Here is a 21,457-nt window from a genome sequence, read left to right as displayed (position 1 = left end):
TCACATTGGTACCTTCTTTGTGTTTTGTCAAGTCTGCTGTGAACGTGTTCTTAAAATGAACGTGTGCTGGGTCATCATCCGAGATTGCTATAACATGAAATATATGGCAGATTGTGGGTGAAACAAAACAGGAGACATACAATTCTCTTCCAAGGAGTTCAGTCACAAATTTAATTAACACTTGTTTTTAAAGCGATTACCATCAGCATGGAAACGTGTCCTCTGGAATGGTGGCCGAAGCATGAAGGGGCATATGAATGTTTAGCATATCTGGCACCGTAAATACCTTGCAACGCCGGGAATGCCTGTTCTCAATTTCAGGTGACATTGTAAATAAGAAGCAGTCAGTAGTATCTCCTGTAAATGTACACAAACAAGAAGTAGGACTGAGTGGACTTGTAGGTGCTAAAGTTTTACATTGTTTTGTTTTTGAGTGCAGGTATGCAACAAAAAAAATCTACATTTGTAAGTTACACTTTCACGATAAAGAGATTGCACTACCGTACTTGTATGAGGTGAATTTAAAAATACAATTTTTTTATTTTTTACAGTGCAAATATTTGTAATAAAAATAATAAGAGCATTGTACTCTTTATTCTGTGTTGTAATAGAAATCAATATACTTGAAAATGTAGAAAAACATCCAAAATATTTCATAAATTTCAATTGGTATTCTATTGTTTAACAGTGCGATTAATTTTTTAAAATCACAGTTAATTTTTGAGTTAATCATGTGAGTTAACTGCAGTTAATCGACAACCCTACTTTATTCACAAGGGGACTGAACTTTGATCCAGATTAAGGCTCAGAAAGTAGGAAAATAAAATTAGAAATCTTCAAGGAGAAGACATCTGAGACATACTGCCAGAAGAAGGAAGACAGCAATTTTTTCAGATTACTATTATTCTCCTCTTTATTCTAGACTAGTTTTTAAATTTTGAGTGTAACCGAAGGTTCTTCTGTCTTGTCCCATTGGATATTGTTTGCAAGGACTAAAAGAATAGTAGCCAACACTATAAACTAAAGAATTCTATACAATATTTTGAGTTGGTGCTCAGAACAATATACTGTTAATAGAAACTTATGTAACAGAACAACACCCCATCCTTAACTAGTTTAGTTAAGACTATCTGTCTCTCTCTTCCCCCATTAATTATAAAGTGTCCATTATCCTGGATTTATAGCTTGGCATGTAAACAGTGGTTGAACCTAAAACTGGCAATCTAAGACTTCAGTTCAGAGAGGAGAAGATTTATAAATCATCCTAATATCTAGTTCACCTATTTTGAAGTTACAAACGTGTACCTGACATCCAAAAGTCTTACCAGTTCAAAATACTGTCATTTTTTTAAAATGAAGGCAAGTGTATAATTTTGCACTGAGTGTTAAAAGAAAGCAGCAGACCATTAGGGGAGGGAAGGAGAGATACTTAATATGAACTTGGAACGATTAGCGTTTCTCCTGCCTATCCCTAAATAGCAGCTCTTTATTTTGTACATTGCTAAACTGTCTCAAGGGTCATGATTTTAAACATGTAACTCCTTTTGATTTGCAGTTACTTCAACTTTTTGACAACAAAATATTCTGATAGATGTACATGTAATCAAACATTAACTTCCCAAAACCTTGCTACATTTAAACTAAAAGTCATATCTAGAACCTTGCATTTACAAGATGTAATTTCATTTGAACAGCAGCCTGGATTGAATAAAAACCTTAGTACAATTAAAATTCAAATTACTTGAATGGCTTAAACATAAGCCGGACAGATCCGGTTGAATAAGTGTTTAATAGCTAAGGCTGTGAATCATTCATGGAGGTCACGGAAGTCACAGCTTCCATGACTTTCTGTAAGTACTGAATTTTGCAGCACTGGCGTGGGTGAGCCCAGAACCACCGTAGCAGCTGGGGAAGCCCAGGGCCAGCCGCACCGGACACTGCTCTGGCAGCCCCAGGCAGCTCGTCCCCGGTGCTGCCCCAGGACACGCCCCGCCCGGACCAGCGGCGGGGGGGCTCGGGCCACCCCCTCTTTTCAGGACCTGCAGCAGGGTGCCCCCGGTCACCCCCCCAGCAGCGGCAGGGGGCCCCCCAAGTCACCCCCCCAGCAGAAGCATTGCCCCACGCTGACCCGCCCCAAGCAGCAGTCTTCAGGAGCGCCCCATTTCCAGCAGGTAAGATTTAGTCTCAGGTATTTTTAGTAAAAGTCATGGATAGGTCATGGGGCCATGACTCTTTGTTTATTGCCTGTGATCTGTCCATGACTTTTACTAAAAATACCTGTGACTAAAACGTAGCCTTATTAATAGCTTTTAAGTGCAACTAGAAAAATCTTCCCACAAATTTCAAAAATCCATTTGGAACTAGAATTGAAGATAGCTTGTCATTTTTAAAGAGATTGAAAGGGCTTTGTACATCTTCTACAAGCCAGAAAAGTAGCATTAGGTTTTGTACTGTTCTGATAATAGTGGTATGTCTTACAATGATGCATCTAATATTTAAAAGCTTTCCCATTTAATGTTAATGGAAGTGGTCTCAAAAAAAGCACATTTTAAAAATAAAAAACTAACCTTCAGAGTCCTGCAAATATGATATATGGTGGTAATGCTGAATAGTATCTCCATTCCTACTGACCAGGTTATCCAAATTGTGTTTAGCAAACTGTGGCTTTGCTGAAAATAGGAATTTTCCCAATTGCACTGTTACAGTTAGGCCACCCGCCAAGCTTGTATGACTCAGAATAAAAAGGAAAGATGGCAAAATTTATCTTACTCACAACTACATTTTTCCCTAAGGTGCAGCACATGGTTTTCTGCTATGTGGTTAGCTGCAGAAGTAAACACACAATGAAGTAGAGCTATTGTATTCCCTTAGCTACAAATCAAACACAATGAGGACACAGAATCCTTGTTACCAAGCAGTGTATTTTCCTACTACCATCTCCCTTCCCAAAGAAAGCATGACATTTTTTGATATCTTACACAATGTCCTTGGTAACAAATCTTTTTTATACCAAATCAGATCACACAGACTTTTGAATTTTAAAGAAATCATTTATAAACCTATAAGGTTTAGCTACTGAAAGATGTTGTAGTAGCTTTTCTAAACGTAGGCATCAATAGAGTTCCTCTCCACCAACCAAGTTTACGTAGGCTTTGTGCAGGGAACAGTATTTGCCCCAAGTGTTTTTCTGAATTTCTATAGCATTATATCTACGTTTAAAATTTGATACAATATTCAAGTAGAGAATATAAAGTATTTCAAGGCAATGAAAAAACTGCCACTCAACTACCAGTATTTATAGTCTGTTAGTCAGTATTCAGCTACCATGTACATTTTTCATGTTTCTTTAATATTGTCACTTTGAAAATAAAGATTTGGGCACATACAACTTTAAACATGAGTTGAGCCACTAAATTACAACTGAAATTCCAGACCCCATAGTGTTCATAAACTTACGTTTTAAAACATGGGTCTCCGGACATTAGCTGCATGCTGATCAATACCTACAAATCAGGAAAAACACCACACATAAGCAAAACAAAGAAAACACCATAAGTCAGCAAAGGAATTGATCTGTGATGTTATATGGTGTGTCAATAAGTAATACTCAGTACCAAATCTGGATTTAAATTGAAAATAAATATATATATATATATATATATATATATATATATATATATATATATATATGTGTGTGTGTGTGTGTGTGTGTGTGTGTGTGTGTGTGTGTGTGTGTGTAAAGAAAACTAATTGCGTCCAAGATAATATTGGTACAGAAGAGAGTTAAACCGCTATAAATCTTACATGGCAGTCTTTTAAAACAAAGCAAAAAGCTACAAACTAGTGTTTGACATCAGTTACATTATCTCATTTCTACCTTAGGATTCTATAAAAATAAGTATCAACAGTAGGGGGTTTAAGAAAGAGAAGGACTGTAGGAGATCTCGTCCATCCCCTTAGATCAACAATGTGGATGTACAAGGAATTCCATTTGCACATACACCAGCAGCAGGCACATTACTCCACCAAATCATCATTTATTAAGAGTTGCTTATTAAATTGTCAAGAGACAAAAACTGACTGTGCTACCATCATTGGGAAAGTCACAGGTGAAGGCAACCATAAAGGCAAATGTCATCAAACATCCATAAACACAGCAAGTCAGGACTCATCTGACCAAAAAGTTGACACCACCAGCATCGTTTTCATTAATGTTTTCTGGAACAAACAAACATGTTCTGGAGAAGCCTAGGACTGCCTCAAACAAATAGAAACTGAAGACCTAAGCTGTATAGTTACCTGTGTGACTGATCAATCCCAGTGCCCCAAAATCACAATATAATCAAATTACACAAATCTGTCTCAAATTCTACTGATCCAAATGGATTAGAACAGAAAAGGATGGTGGTTCTAGATCACTCTCAGGGGTTCAAGATTTCAAATATTTCCACAAATTCTTTGGCACTGGTTAGAGAGTGAGTGGAAGGGGATTTCCATCTCCCATCACAATCCATGACTGAATGTTAAAGCTGGCTTTACAGAATTAGGCAAGCCAACTAAAGAAAACTACCCTGAAAAGAACTAACTGCATAGTTACACGAACATATAACTATTACAGTATTTATATAAACTATGTCTACACTAGACTCTGTCTTATATTGAATTTACTTTGCACTGCCCAAGTCCAATAGGAAACTAAAATTAATTTAATACTTAAAAATGGTTCTCCTGTATAGCTCACTAATCAGAGTTCCAAAACTGGCAAAAATAATCCACCAATTTGTTGCTTGTATGAATGTCACTTGGTTCTCAAAAATAAGGCTGAGATTATTGCATTGTATTACTTACATGTCCAGTCTTCCTCTGGTAAGAGAGAGTACTGACAGAGAGGATGTTCAGCAACAGCAAATATATTTTAAACCTTGTTAAATGCTTGACTGTCATGTTTGTGGTTTTCAGTTCCACAACATATTAGTTCCTGTTTTTCCCTTATGCAGTTAATAGAAATACACTTTTACCTCAGATATTATGATGAAAAAAAACCATGAATTACTTTGAGAATGGAATTATCCTGTCTGGTATTTTTGGTATCATAACCTTCCAGTAAACAGCGACGAGTGGTATTTCCCGATCCAGCAAACTCTGCAAGGTTTAGGTCTGCAAAGCCCAGCTATTAAGAGAGAATGAAGTGTTAGATATTATAGTATAATCCAGGGCCACTTACTGTATGCACAATAATTAGTATTCGTTATTAGCCTTTAATCACACTTGAATTAGAATAACTGCTTCATGCAGAAGGGATGGACTAAAAAAAAAAAAAGGAAGTTACATTAGAAAAGGAAAAAAAAAAAAGCTCTACAAAACCTTGTAAATATTGTTAGAATTGATACTGATTAAATGCCAAATGCTGCTCAGCTGTACTCTTAGTTTCAACTTACACCTAAAAAAACCCTAGGAAGGCTTTCTAAATATTGAAAATCCCATACACACAAAAAATATAGAAGTAAAGACTTCCATCATTCTTGAGAGGCAAAGAAAAGCGAACTCCAAGAGAGGTGGGGGGAGATTTAAGTATGTCCAAGCTACCTCTCAAATATCAGTACTTCTACTTAATAGATGACCTGGAAGATCATGTTGGGTATCAGAATGATAGGTATTCTGGCCTATTATTAAGCTAAAATATATAAAGAGCATAAGAGAGCAAGAAGGAAGTGTCAGTGTATAGAACAGATCATGTCTATTTACCTTTGCGTATGCCTTTCCACCTTTTAACTCCTGCAAAAAGAAACATACACTAGTAACTAAACAAGTCAAAAAAATTTAAAATATTGCCTTTGAAGGAACCCAACATGTACACACATTTTAAGAGATATCTCTGAACACAATATTGCCATAGTATTAGTCTATTATATTGCTAATTGTAACAGGAAGAGACGCTGTGAGCTTCTCCTCGGGCCTACCCAGGAACTCCATCAGGAAGCCAAGAGATCACCAGGAGGGGAGGGGAGAAGTAAACTGCTGTGGAAGAATTAATAAGGATTTGAAGGGGATCTTAGTGCATGTCAGTTAGTTAGCAAGAGTTAGCCCAGCTGTAACCCTAATGACGTGAGACTTCTAGAAGCAAGGATAGTGCGAGGCAGAGGGAAATAACTTTGTACACAGTTCTTTCCCTCTGCCTCACACTATCCTTGCTTCTAGAAGTCTCACGTCATTAGGGTTACAGCTGGGCTAACTCTTGCTAACTAACTGACATGCATTAAGATCCCCTTCAAATCCTTATTAATTCTTTCCCTGCTTCCACACTGCAGAAGCCTAACTTTTCCCCATCCAAGTGGTGAAGGAGTGTGCATAACCCCCATCACTGTGGGGCCCACCAACTACATACCCTGGTTTGTGAAATAAGCATTTTTGCAAAAAACAAAATTTCAAACACCTACCCCTGAATGTTGAGGAACCAGCTGGTAATTAAATAAAAATGCAAAAGTCCTCCAATTTATTTCCTAATGCATGCATTAGAAAACACGCAAAAAATCCTGGCTGCCTTCACAAAGTCACTTCAAGAGACACAGACAGCTATTCAATGCTACAGCACCAGTTTGTTTCTGCTGCTAGGGGTAAGGCGTGCAGGAGATGCACCTCAGGAGATCAGGAAAATCAAGCCAGTACATGGAACAAGTTCAGGGCCTCTAACGGTATGTCTACACAACAGCTGTGAATGAGTTTCCCAGCTCAGGTAGACAGACTTGTGGTAGTGGGACTTGAGCTAGCATGCTAAAAATGGCTGTGTGGAAGCTGTGATTCTGGCAGAGACTCAAGCTAATCACCCACCTGAGCCACTGGGCTTGAGCTCAGGAAGCTAGACTGTGTCTTAACTGGAGCCAAAACATCCACACAGCTATTTTTAGCACAGTACCCCTTGAGCCCTGCTAACACAAGTCTGTCTACCCCAGCTGGGAGGCAATTTCCCAGCTCCAGTGTAGACATACTCCAAGCTTGCTGCTTCTTGCTCTGGACTTCTATGCACTGCATCAGTCACTGACCAGGAAGAATTGGGCTTTTCCCAGGAAGAAAATGAAGCCAGTTGTTACGGGATGAAAGAATAAGCAGTTTAAATATATTTTTGCTACTCGTCCTTGAGTTTTTGTTGAAAAATGAGGCATTACTGTTTCCTCATTCTAATCTTTTCAAAAGACTCTGAATTCCCACAGCAATAGAGAAGACCTGTTTGTGGGAGAGTAGAGAGATGCAGTCACCTTATTACAACTGACAAAGGAACAACTGAACACGTTCAGTCTGCAGGCTCTTAAAAATTTCTGCTACATTTAGTACCTTAATATAATTGAAAGTAAGTTTTAGAACGTGAGGGAGTTTTATCCTTCTGTAACTATGCTGAAACTGCATCTGCACTGACCTACCTTGGTTATGTTACAACATAAATTATGAAAAAGTGATCCTGTTTGATAGCTATCTGAAAATACCAGTGCATATATAAAACACTATGAATGTTCCTTTTGAAATCATACAAATGCTTTGTGCTTCATATATTAACACCATACTTGAAAAAATCATAATGAAAGTAGCAACATACTTATGCTGCTCAAGTTGTGAACCAGCAAAACCACTTAAAAAGAGAGTGCTCAGGATGTTGCACATGGGAGGCGGTTCTTAGTTCAGAACTAATTTGAAAATTAAACATACCTGGCTGTTATGCCATTTAGCTAGCATAAATTAAGTTCATGGTTACAGCTTCCTCAAATTACAATACAGTAACTCCTTGCTTAACATTGTACTTATGTTCCTGGAAAATGTAACTTTAAGCGAAACGATATTAAGCAAATCCAATTTCCCCATAAGAATTAATGTAAATGGGGGGGGTGTTAGGTTCCAGGGAAATTTTTTTCCACCAGACAAAAGACTATCGTGTGTGTGTGTGTGTGTATTTTATTTATTTATATAAAATACACACACACAGTATAAGTTTTAAACAAACAATTTAATACTGGCACACAGCGATGATGATTGAGAAGCTTGGCTGAGGTGGTTAAGTCAGAGGGTGGGATATTTCCCAGGGGAATGCCTTACCGCTAAATGATGAACTAGCAATTGGCTGAGCCCTCAAGGGTTAACTCGTTAATGCAGCCTCACACTCTACAAGGCAGCACTAATGGAGGGAGGGAAGACAACATGGCAGACACAGACACACATCGTGTGTGTGTGTGAGAGAGAAATGCACATTACTCCTTTAAATACGCTGACCCCACTCTAAGTACACTGCCTTTTTAAGCTGATCAGCAAGCTGAGATGGCAGCTTCAGCCAGGAAGCTCTCTCCATCCTGAGGCCTGTTGTGTGTGTCCCCCTGCTCTATGGGGGATGGGGTAAGCAGGGTGCAGGAGCAGGGAGGACACCCTGACATTAGCCTCCCTCTCCCCCGTCCCCCGCACAGCAAGCAGGAGGATCCAAGGCAGAGGGCAGGAGCAGCACATGGTAGTGGGGGAGGGACAACTGAACTGCCGGCAATTGATAGCCCGCTGGGTGGCTGCCACATAGGGAACTTAGGGGAGCTGATAGAAGGGCTGCTGGTTCACCCTGGTTCCAAGCCCCCACCAGCTAGCTGCAACGGGCTGCTCTTCCTGCAAGCAGTGGACAAAGCAGGCGGCTGCCAAACAACGTTATAAGGGAGCCTTGCACAACTTTAAATGAGTATGTTCTCTAATTGATCAGCAACATAATAATGTTAACCGGGACGACTTTCAGCTACGTCTACACTACTCACCGGATCAGCAGGTAGCGACTGATCTATCAGGGATCGATTTATCACGTGTAGTGTAGACATGATAAATCGATCCCCGATTGCTTTCCCGTCAACTGCTGAATTCCAGCTTAGCGAAAGGTGGAAGCAAAGTCGATGGGGGAGCCGCAGCAATCAACCCTGCGCCGTGAGGATGCGAGGTAAGTCGAACTAAGATACACAACTTCAGCTACGAGAATAGCGTAGCTGAAGTCAACGTATCTTAGCTCGATTCCCCCCCCAGTGTAGACCAGGGGTAAGTGAAGAGTTACTGTATGTGAATTAGAGTTAAGTAAGCAGATGATCAGATGACAAAATTATGTTGACTAATAATGAATATTTTACGTGGCTACAGCTACAATTCATTTTATAATGTCTGCTAGCTCTATAAAAATAGAGAGGACAGTAGCAAATGATCAGAGCTACTGTGGAAAAAAAGTTATGGTCTAAAAGAGGAAAAATGCTGTTTTTACCTTCCGTACAGATACTCTGCAGATGCAAGGATCCAGAATGCCTGTAGTGGCACTGGCACTCATTTTACACATAAATAAGAACTTCTTCTTCCAGTGAACAGAGTTTGCCTGCACGACCTCTCTGCAAAAAAGAGGAGGTGGGAAAAAAGGAGACAGACAGCCATTATAAACAAACATCTAAAAAATGACATATGCAGTCAAAAAACACAAAAGACCACTGGACAAATCTGAGTAAACATTGAGTTGAAGTGGCACAAACATGAATCACTTATCAAAAAGTTGGTTAAAATGTCTGTATGTGATGAAAAATTAAACTTTTTTTTTTTAATAAACATGGTTAGACTCTCTTTCCTTTAATACTTTTGGTGTTTAGTACAGCTCTTGTGATAGGCATAATGCAACATGCTGGGTGAAAAAAAAACCTGACAACTAAGTTCATTTTCATAGAAAAAATGAAATAGATAAGCTGCATCTCAACCATGCAAGGGTACACAGACTTGACACTAAGAAGAAAGAGGATTGGACTAACTGTTAGGTCAGCAGTAAGGGAAAGGATTTTATTTAAATTAGTTAATTTACTGTGCCCAAAAGTGAAGAGCTAAAGCCAACTAGCTTAAGTTAGGCATAACACATGGAGGAATTGTACAAGCTTCCCCACACAGTTTGTGCAAGACTCATCAATCCGGACATGCAACATCCCTGCCATTCCATTGAGGGCTCCAACATGATTGTTGGCCTCTAAAAACAACTCTTTCCATTTGGCAAAACTAAGACGTTATCAAAGCTCCATTCACTGAGACCTGAGCAGAATTTCAATCCTTATCTTACAGAGACAGAAGACAAGTGCATTCACCCACTGCACCACCTGAGAATCTTACACATTTTAAAAAAAGGCAAAAAACATAAAATCACATAACACTTTTATGTGTTTTTAAAGACTATTTGAAATATGGCAAATAGTTAAAGTTCTGTCCAAATCCTCCATTTAACCTCAAGACAAATACAGCACAGGAAGTGGAAGTAGAAGCTTCCCTACACTCTCCTGTCAGTGTGAATCACTCCTGACATGGACAGGGGAAAATATAGTTTGTTCTTACCAAAACAGAATTACAATCATGAGCTTTCCCTCTAGGTACAATACCAGGGATTTCATGTCTGAGTGAACAGGACGGATGCAGTCTTTCTAGCTCATGCTTTAGGAGAGTTTTCCTGGTCACTAGCAGTTACAGACCTGCCAAGTGTCAAGCACTGGGAATGACAATGTCTACAGGCCCCATCTCATGCATCCAGTAGGGACTAAATAGGGTTTTCTTTACCATTACTCTTGACCACTGCAGGCCTATCTGGCTGCTTTCTTGTCTTCGTGGCAACTCACAATCTTCATGGACTCCTTGACAGCAAGGAGGTGATGGATGCTTCAGCGCGTTGTTCTCAGTAGAAGGTGGACAGGATGGTATCAGAGGCTGACGTAGATAGAGTGGCTGAATAGGATAGGGGCAGATGGCCAATATGGAGGCTATTACGAGCACATGCAGAAGGGGAGAGGCTCCCTGAATTCCTCCACTAAACCCTAAATACCGCCATCCACCTTGTATGACAACCCCAGGCTTCCTCTCATGAGTCCCTCCCAATTCCCATCTGCCCAGCAATACTACCCTCCCCAGCTCTTCAAGTTGCAGCTCGCTTGCCTTCCCCCACAAACCTTCCCATTTCTGAGGGGTGCAGAGAATTAACTTCTACCTTCCCCAAACACCTGCTCCCACTCCTTGGGGAACCCTATAGGAAGAATCAGTGGCTTGTCTCTGGTGAGAGACAACATACATGAAACAGCACAGAACTTAGCATCTATGCGAGTTGTTTACTTGCTGTGGCTGGATAAGAGATAACAGAAATTATTCACCCCCTCCCCAAGAAGCTACAAAAGGCAAGAATATCCTCCATGTTAGAATTCTCAGGCTGCTTTTTGGGGCTCAGGAACTTCAGGGGTGAGACAGGTAGAGAAATAAACTGCTTTGATACATTAGGTGCCACTGCCAGGCTCTTACTTCCCTGCCCAGTTTGGCCTGATTTTGGGGGCAACAAGGATTGTATGCGGCTTTCTGCAGATGCATACGTCTGACAAGATGCTGTCTATCTGGGGCTTCTCCTCTATCCCTGGTTAGGGGCAAGGTGGCTGAGGCTTGCCTTGCTAATTGGTCCCAGTTTTTCTTCACAGCCATTCCCAGAAGAGTCCCGGCACTTCAATGGCTTTGAGTCTAATTTTTTGACAATCAGAACAAAAAACAAACAAAAAAAAGGAACTGTGACCATTGCCTGTGGGGGAAGACAGATGACTGGGGAAAGGAACCTTCCAGAAAGACAGCAGCTGAGGAAAACATGCCAAAAATTCTCATGCACTCTTGGCTTTGCTGCCTGATGGTTGTGTGTGAAAAGTAGAAGCAGCATATAATCTGATCTAGTGAGGTTGGAGACATTTCTATTATATTAAAGTATATTCAGAATAGACAAAGATGATAAAACTGGAGCAGTAGGGACTGAAGACAGAGGAAGAGCACAGGCCAGATTTTGTTAAAAAGATTTTTGTTCTGTTTTGCTTATGCTGATTTTCTTTAAGAGGATGAACAGGATAAGGGGCTACCTTAAAGTTCTATTATATTGCATGCCATCAAAAGAGGCTGTAAATAAGGCCCTACTTAATTTGCAATATTAGGCTTCCATTGCAATTCTGACAATGAGCCCCTACTTTCAGCCCCAGGTGGCCGACAGCGGAAAACTGCAGAAAAGTAATAATGGACTTTATTACTGCAAATAATAAGGTCCATTATTACTTTTCCATGGCTTGTCTGCAAACTCAGCTGCAATTCTTGGACAATTATCCCACGATTCAAATAGGGCCTTAGCTATAAAATTATAAACAAAAATAATAATCCATCTGAATTTTCATATTTGATGTGAAGACAGGTTCAGTTGGGCACTGTTATTGCCCAAGTTTGAGTCTATTAAAATAATGCTTAACTAAGCTGCTTTTACTTTCTGGGATATTTCAGATTGTGGAGCAACACCCCCATTGGTTTGGCTAGGCTAGACTGTTTGAATAACCTGAACAGCTGTCTGGGCTGAAGGGATAGCATATTTTGAATCCACGTAAGCATTTTCACTGCATCTTTTCCTCCTTTCATATTCTTTAATTAGTACTTTAACAGGTAATGCCCAAATGATGGGAAATTCTTATGCTGCTATCCTGTAGGGTCTTTTCTGAAGCCCTAATTATTGTATTTAATGCCTCACCTTTGCCTACAGCAGGTGCAGTGCTAAGGTAACTATTGCTTTAAGACTTGACCCAATATTGGCACTAAAGAGAGAATTCAGCAGCCATATATAAATACAGGATCCCTTTCTTACCCGTTTTCTTGTGGAAAGTCTTAGGGTACGTCTATACTACTCGCCGGATTGGCGGGTAGTGTTTGATATATTGGGGAATCGATTTATCGCGTCTCGTCTGGATGCAATAAATCGATCTGCTAATCGATGCCCATACTCCACCTCGGCAGGAAGAGTAAGCAGCATCGACAGGGGAGCCGCGCCAGTCGACTCGCCGCCGTGAGGACAGCCTGGTAAGTCAAACTAAGATACTTCGACTTCAGCTACACGAATAGAGTAGCTGAAGTTGTGTATCTTAGTTCGAACCCCCCTGCTAGTGTAGCCCAGGCCTTAGATGTTCCTGTACATAAGGACCTTATGAATTATCCCATCCTGATCTCTACTTCCCCAAACCTTGGTGGCTTTGTGGAAGGGTGTGCAGGATGTATCTAATAGTGCTGTCATCTTTGGCAAGCTATTTTCCAAAACATGCAGTAACGATTTATTAAATGCCAGAGGTAGCTTACAAGTACTGAAAATGATGGAATCATGTAACTACACAGATAAACAGTTCATTCTGATACCGAACTCTTTAATTTACGTTAAAGGGAATTTACACATTTCTCTCTAAATGGTAATGAGCATATGGATGAAGTCACAAAGAAAAGCACAAAATAAATATTGTAGGATGAGAGTCATTTATTTTAAATAGAAATATGTTATTAAAATACAAAAAACAAAGCCCGAAGGCATGGCACTGATTACCTTTGTGACCATTTGTTCAATCAAGTCACCTATTCCTAATCATAAAGAGAAGAGGGGGATAATTCTAGGGCCCTTGTGTTGAAATATCTTGTAAATGTTCATCTTATGTTATTTAAATCTATTTGAATAGTGTAGTTTTTGAAAAGACAAATAAGACTTCATCTGTTTTAACTGCTCTTCTTTTAAGTAGCAAGATAATATTCTTCCATTGTTGTGCCAAAACAGAGTAGTGATGCATCAAAGCTCTGCCAAGGAATCCAGCCTCAAAACAGAAACAGAAATACAGTAACACTGTATTATCTGAAACATGAAAGCTCTATTTACATTTGACCTACAAAGACTTAGAAAAGTATTGCTTACCTAATACAAATTAGTAAGGTTTTTATTGAATACATCTTCAAGTTCTATTTCATGTAAGATCCCTTGAGTTTCAGTTTATATTTATGATCTGTATGAACAGCCAGTAACTTCCTATAAAAGTTCAAAACAAAAGTTTGATTTTAACACCTAGAGAGCAATTTGAATTGAACTTGCCAAGGCTGGATACTATGGAAAAACAGCAAACATGTAAGTCAGTAAAATAGGTCATCAGATGCTTTTTACATGAAAGTACTTTGCAAGCATTAAAAGAAAATTAAAACTAGCTCACGAAAACAGAATTAACTAGTTACAGTACAGTGTCACCACAGTCCATTGTTAAGATTTCTACTATTAAAAATTCTTAAGCTGGTTTGTTTCAGGGAAAGGGAAGATGGTTAAGGAGTTTAAAAAGTTATTTATGGCTTTTATACATTTCTGTGCTACACACAGATGCTTTTTACATTTGCACTGATGTAGTTACTATTAAGATAAGTAAATGAATAATTAAATGTATTCTTTTCTTTTTAATTGTATAGTCAGAATAAACTTCTCTCCTCTAGATAAGTTTACTTCTCTTTCTTTCCTTTCACATACCCAAGTTACAAAACGTGAAAGCCATTTAGATAAAACAAGAACTTTGGCAGGCTGTTTTAAGTGAGCACCAATAATTCATCTGTAGTATTATTATAGCCGTGTTGGTCCCAGGATATGAGATAGATAAGGTGGGTCAGGTAATCTCTTATTGGACCAACTTCAGTTGGTGAGAGACAGGTGCAATCTTCGTTGGTGATTTTAATGCCACCACTGAGTGAGGGGTACACTGATTTGGATAACAATGCTTAACAGCTGATGGATTGAGCAACTAACAACTCCTCTGTGTTGCTTCACGATGCAAAACACGGCACATTTCTTTCTGCTAGATGGTCAAAAAAGTACTCACCCCACCTTTACTGGGTCAGTTTGCTAGGCGGCCGTTCACAACCAGTGAACCATATAGTACTTGATAACTTTCCTCACAGCCAACATAGACCATCACTTATTCATACTGGGCTCCTGCCATGGGCGGCAGGTATCATAGGCAGGGGAAGGCTGTGCCTCCCCAAACAGACTAGTGTGTCCCCGCCCATGCTCTGCCCCCAGGCCAGGCCCGGCCCGGCCCCATCCTGTAGTTCCCAATGCTCTGCCCTGGCTGGCCTAGACTGCTTGGGGCTGGCCAGGCTGTCTTCTGCAAGGGTTCTCGCCCCCCAGCTGCCCGGCACAGGGGCCACGGTAGGGGTGCTCTTGGCTCCTGTGGGGGAGGGGGGGTAGAAGAGGAGGGAGAGGGGCCAGAGCTAGTCTCCCCCAACAGCTAGGTCACCAGCTGCCTATGGCTCCAGCTACACCTCATTTGAAACTCAATCAAGCATTGGTGGAATTTCTGCAAGGCAGACTGAGAAAAGTTCTGTGATGCACTGGAATGTAGTGTGGTTACCATTCTGTTGCATTGTATCCCAGTTGATGAAGCCTACCATTGATTTCAAAGAGCCATTTATAAAGCCACATGCTTATCCATACCACGGGACTGTCATCCAATTTACACTCCTTTTCTGAATGCAAAGCCTTGCTCAGGACATTCGAATTATCTGGTGACCTGAATCTCACTGTCCACCTGACTGACTCTCTGGAAGGACTCTACGGAGAAGCTTGACTTCACCTATTCTAGCCAGCTGGGCACTGCTCAATAACTTCCAGGTCAAATTCACCCTCTGGTTAAGCCCAGCGAGGTTGCAAGCCACCTTCTGTGGGTAGCAAAGGTCTCACTGGAGAAGCAACTCAAACACAAAGTATATGATGAAAGGCGCCAACTTCAACATCAGAATATGGGTAGAAGTTAACCAGCGCCATTCATGGTCGACGAGCTAGATAAGGCCCTTAACTCTATCAAGCTAGGCACGGGGGTGGGCTATGATAATATCTTGCCGAAATCCCTCAAGCACTTTGAGGTTACAGTGACTTACTAACTTCTACATATTGGACATCAATGAGAAAAAGTTACCATACATTTGGTGTCAAGCAAAGATTATTGCCATTCTTAAGCTAGGAAAGTACCCCTACAACATGTCGCATTACCACCCAATATCCTTGCTGTCAGTGTGTTTCAAGGTGTTTGAGCATTTGATCTGCCAACAAATTGCTCCGGATTTGAACACACTGTCTTCCAAGTTGAGCAGACTAGGAAAGGACGCAGCATCTGTGATCAAGTCCTGGCCTTGACCATCTTTATCGAAAACGGTTTTCAACAAAATCTAAAGACAGAAGCCGTCTTCTTAAATTTGACCACTGTCTATGACACAGTTTGGCACAGAGGGCTTTTATTTAAACTCTCTCGAGTTGCCCCGCTTTGGGCAGTTGAAATAATAGAGTTCTTTCTCTAAAATAGGTAGTTTAGAATACACATGGGCAACTGCTGTAGCTCCTGGAAGTGTCAGATCAATGTCCTCCCTCATACTGTTCAATGTGTACATCAACCACCTGCCAGCTACATTCTCGCGTAAGTTTATCTATGCCATGACATCTGCTGCAGCTACCAAGCTCAGTCCTTCTCAGAAAGTGACAAGGCCTTGAATGAAGATATGAAGCTCCTAGCAGACTATTGTAGTCAATGGTGCCTGCAGCCGAGCTTTTCTAAGACCATTTCTACAGTATTCCATCTGCATAATGGAAGTGCAGGCCACGAGTTAAATGTTTTCCTCAATGGTCAATGCCTGCAGCATGATCCAAACCCAGTTTACATCGGTGTGACTGGATAAGTCATTAACATATCACAACCATTTGAGGAAGACAGCAGCCCAAGTCAGCACTCAGAACAACCTGCTCAGAAAATTGGCCAGTTCAACCTGGGGTGCAAGCGCCCAATGCTTAGATCATCAGCCCTTGCCCTCTGCTATTCAACAGCAGAATACTGTGCTCCTGTCTTGTGTCACTCATCTCACATGAGGCTGGTCGACGTAGTGCTTAACAAAACTATGCATATTGTTACTGTGACTTTACAGGCACCTCTTTTGCCATGACTATCTATACTTAGCAACACAGCACTTCCCCATATTCGCCATGAAAAGGCCTCTGTCACGCTGCTTGCCAAGATCCGTGAGAATAGCAACCTGCAGTTTTACACAGACCTCTTCGACCAGGTACTGGGCTGATTATAAATATTTGCACTGTAAAAAAGATAAATCTACAATCTACAAGTCAAAGCATGAAGGAGCATAGGAATGTTTAGCTTATCTGGCATGTAAATACCTTGCAGTGCTGGCTACAACAGTGCCATTCAACCACCTCTTCTCACTTTCAGGCGACATTATAAGTAAGAAGTGGGCAGCACTATCTCCTGTAAATGTAAACAAACTTGTTTGTCTTAAGCCTGGTCTACACTAGGCGTTTAAATCAGTTTTAGGAGCGTAAAACCGATTTAACGCCACAACCGTCCACACTAGGAGGCACCTTATATTGATTTTAATGGCTCTTTAAACCGGTTTCTGTATTCCTCCCTAACGAGAGGAGTAGCGCTAGTATCGGTATTACCATATCGGATTAGGGTTAGTGTGGCCGCTGATCGACGGTATTGGCCTCCGGGCGGTATCCCACAGTGCACCACCGACCGCTCTGGACAGCAATCTGAACTCGGATGCAGTGGCCAGGTAGACAGGAAAAGCCCCGCGAACTTTTGAATATTTCCTGTTTGCCCAGCATGGAGCTCCGATCAGCACGTGTGGCGATGCAGTTAAAAATCAAAATAAAGAAGGAGCTCCCGCATGGACCATGCGGACGTGATCGCTGTAAGGGCAGGCAAATCTGTTCAATCAGTGCTCCGTTACAGAAGATGAAATTCAAAATCATTTTTTTAAAATCTCCAGACAGACGCCATAGCAGGGGCTCAGCGCACTGCTGCGTGACAAGCATAATGGAAAGCCAAAGAATCAAATGGACGCTCATGGACTGGAGGACTCAAGCTATCCCACAGTTCCTGCAGTCTCCGAAAAGCATTTGCATTCTTGGCTGAGCTCCAAATGCTTCTAGGGTCAAACACCGTGTCCGCGGTGGGTCAGGGCATAGCTCGGCAATTTACGCACCCCCCCCACCCACCCCCAGAAGTGAAAGGGAAAACAATCCTCTCTTGACTCTTTTACATGTCACCCTATCTTTACTGAATGCTGCAGATAGACGTGATGCTGCAGCCGTCAACACTAACATCCTCACTCCCCCCCCCGCCATGGGGGGCTGATGGTGCAATACGACTGATACCCGTCCTCGTCATCAGTCTATTGGCACATGGGGCAGTGCAAAAGGGCTGGTAACCATGCCGACTAGCATCAGTGAGGTCAATCAAGGGCGCCTGGCCCTAATTTTTCCTTGTAGATGGTGCAGTATGGCTGGTAACCATCCTCATAATAGCAACAGGGGGCTGAGCTCCATCAGCCCCCACCCTTCATGTGTAAAGAAAAGATTCAATTGCCCCTGGACTAGCAGAGGGATGCTGGGCTCCTCTTCTCCACACTCCTTACTGTCCTGTCTGGACTATCATAGCAGCTGGAGGCTGCCTTCCACTCATTTTTCACTAACAAGTCACTGTGTCTTATTCCTAAATTCTTTATTAATTCATCACACAAGTGGGGGTGCAATGCTATGGTAGCCCAGTAAGGCTGGGGGAAGAACGGAATCAACAGGTGGGGTTGTTGCAGGAGCACCCCCTGTGAATAGCATACAGCTCATAATTTCTGTGGGATCTGACACAGAGCAGCTGTGCTCTCTGGCTCTATGATACAGTGGTTCTCTAGTACACTTGCCCATATTCTAGGCAGGACTGATTCTATTTTTAGATACCAAAAAGGAGGGATTGACTCAGGGAGTCATTCCCAATTTTGGCTTTTGCGCCCCTGGCTGATCGGCCAGGGGCACTTATGACAGCAGCAAATGGCACAGTGCAAAAGGACTGGGAACCATACCATCTTATTACCAATTTATGGTATGGTAGATGGTGCAGTATGGCTAGTAACCATCTCTGCTATCATGCAAAAGCAAAAGCATGCTTCTGTGTAGCGCTGCTGAATCGCCTCTGTGAGCGGCATCTATTACACATACGGTGACAGTCACAAAAGGCAAAACAGGCTCAATGATTGCCATGATATGGCATCTGCCAGGGCAATCCAGGGAAAAAAGCCGCGAAATGCTTGTCTGCCGTTGCTTTCCCAGAGGAAGGAGTGACTGACGACATTTACCCAGAACCACCCGCGACAATGATTTTTGCCCCATCAGGCACTGGGATCTCAACCCGGAAGTTCCAAGGGGCGGGGGAGGCTGCGGAAACTATGGGATAGCTACGGAATAGCTACCCACAGTGCAACGCTCCAGAAATTGACACTAGCCTCGAACCGTGGACGCACACCACCGATTTAATGTGTTTAGTGTGGCCGCACGCACTCAATTTTATAAAATCTGTTTTACAAAACCGGTTTATGCAAATTCGGAATAGTCCCGTAGTGTAGACGTACCCTTAGTGACTGGCTGAACAAGAAGTAGGACTGAGTAGATTTGCAGGCTCTAAAGTTTTACATTTTGTTTTTGAGGGAAGTTATGTAAAAAAAATAATTCTACATTTGTAAGTTGCACTTTCACGATAAAGAGATTGCACTACATACAGTATTTGTATGAGATGAATTTTAAAATACTACTTTTTATCTTTTTACACTGCAAATATTTGTGATAAAAATATAAAGTGAGTACTGTACACTTTGTATTGTGTGTTGTAATCAAAATCAATATATTTGAAAATGTGGAAAAACATCCAAAAATATAAGACATTTCATAGAATCACAGAATCATTTAAATTGGTATTCTATTATTGTTTAACAGTGTGATTAAAACTGCGATTAATCATGATTATTTTTTTTAAATCGAGTTAATTTGTTTTGAGTTAAGCACTTGAGTTAACTGTGATTAATTGACAGCTCTAGTTGCCAGGCTTTTAAGTTGTTTGTTATAAAAGGATGGAGTAAAGATGCTCTATCAATTGCACAAACATATCATTAAACTGATGATTTTACACGCTTTAAAGGCTAGAAAAATGTGGATTCCTAGCATAAGGGATTTTCAAAAAGCACCATTTATTTCCCTCACACGGATAGTTACACCTATCCTTTTCAGAGAACCACTAACATTTCATTAGGATAGGGATAGCTCAGTGGTTTGAGCATTGGCCTGCTAAACCCAGGGTTGTGAGTTCAATCCTTGAGGGGACCACTTAGGGATCTGGGGCAAAAATTGGTCCTGCTAGTGAAGGCAGGGGGCTGGACTCGATGACCTTTCAAGGTCCCTTCCAATTCTAGGAGATTGGTATATCTCCAATTATTACCTTTATTACTCCGGTAACAAGATAATCAAAACAAACCAAAAAAACCTTATCCTAGCATATATAGTTTACATTTTTTTTTTACTTGAATGGTTCTTAATCCAAGTGTTCCACATGCAAATTTTAGGTATACTGAGTCCCCAGAGAAAATTCATACAGGGCATGTTTTAATATTTGTGATTTTTCTGCAGACATATTATCAGTACTCAAGCAAACAAGTGAATAAACTGTTATAAACGTGAACTTTTAAGAACCACATCACAATTTCTGAAATTTCCTATTTCATGTGCAAAGCTTTCCCCACTACACACACAAAATATTGATTGGTTGCCACGGATATGAACTCAGATGACTAGTTGGTAACTGACTGTTTTAATGGACACACGGGTGAAAGCCTTCCGTTATGAGTCAGTTTCCTATGAGCCTATTGCATCATTTCACCACGTAAAAAACAAAGACAGTTGTTAATGCTTGACAAATCAAACACATTTTTGCAACAAACATTACAATGTTAAAAGAAGATGAACACTGGGAGTAGGAGTAAACTAAGAATGATGCAAGGCAACAATCAATATCAAACTTCACATCAGTTTATTTGCAAGTTAACATGACATAAGTTATGGTCCTTCCTGTATGTAAATAAACTATAGGATATTTGGTGATTTGCTGACACTTATGTGGCATTAAGCCTCAAATGTAGGACTAACTAAATACAGCTCTTCTCCAGGCCAGCTTTGTATGTCTGATGCAGACTGGGGGTATTTTTTCGTTTTGGGGATTCTGTAGTAGACAGACCTTTCATCAGCTGAATGCCACTTAGGCCTGGCTTACACTACAGAGTTAGGTCAATGTAAGTCGCCTTGCATCAACCTATTTCTACATATGTCTACACTCAGATTTGTCTCTGGCAGACCTCAGTGCCTCATTACAGCAACACAGAGTGTAAACACTGTGACCTCTGTCAACCCCAATAGCCCGTGAGCAGCTGTTTCACAATGTCCCATTCCCTACAAAAGTGACTGCTCTGGTCACAATTGTTAATTCCACTGCCATGGGCCACCTTTTAAAACTTCCCATATGTTTTTGAAATGCCTCTTCCTGATTGCCCACTTTGGCGAGCACAACTTAGCAGCTCACCTTGGTTGTGTGTAACTGCCCAACTGAGCATGCCAACTCCATGCACTGGTGGGCTCCTGCCTGGAGAAAACAGGAGGTATTGGATCTCCTGGGCCTGTGGGGAGAAGAGGCTGTGCAAGCAAAGCTACAGACTAGCTGTGGAAACATGGACATCTATAAAAAGATTGCACGAGGGATGCAGGCAAAGG

General features: G+C 41.1%; 1 protein-coding gene across 3 annotated transcripts in view; it reads right to left on the bottom strand.

Moving 5' to 3' along the window:
- Positions 1-21,457, bottom strand: part of FAM102B (family with sequence similarity 102 member B) — a 48,338-nt gene that overhangs the window by 16,379 nt on the left and 10,502 nt on the right. The window contains exons 1-6 of one of the 3 annotated variants that reach the window (XM_045026325.1): positions 14,688-15,135; positions 13,748-13,858; positions 9,263-9,383; positions 5,746-5,775; positions 5,054-5,170; positions 3,457-3,503 (exon numbers count right to left, since the gene is read on the bottom strand). In XM_045026325.1, coding sequence (XP_044882260.1) covers positions 3,457-3,503; positions 5,054-5,170; positions 5,746-5,775; positions 9,263-9,383; positions 13,748-13,782 — 350 coding nt within the window. In that variant the 5' untranslated portion in view covers positions 13,783-13,858; positions 14,688-15,135. Of the gene's footprint in view, positions 1-3,456; positions 3,504-5,053; positions 5,171-5,745; positions 5,776-9,262; positions 9,384-13,747; positions 13,859-14,687; positions 15,136-21,457 lie in introns of those variants that run through there. The other 2 variants (XM_045026326.1, XM_045026324.1) reach the window with 2 other exon arrangements.

The sequence above is a fragment of the Mauremys mutica genome, chromosome 8 (genome assembly GCF_020497125.1).
Source record: "Mauremys mutica isolate MM-2020 ecotype Southern chromosome 8, ASM2049712v1, whole genome shotgun sequence".
Taxonomy (NCBI): domain Eukaryota; kingdom Metazoa; phylum Chordata; order Testudines; family Geoemydidae; genus Mauremys; species Mauremys mutica.
The sequence above is the reverse complement of the archived record's forward strand: the minus strand, read 5'-3'. Positions and strand labels throughout refer to the sequence as shown.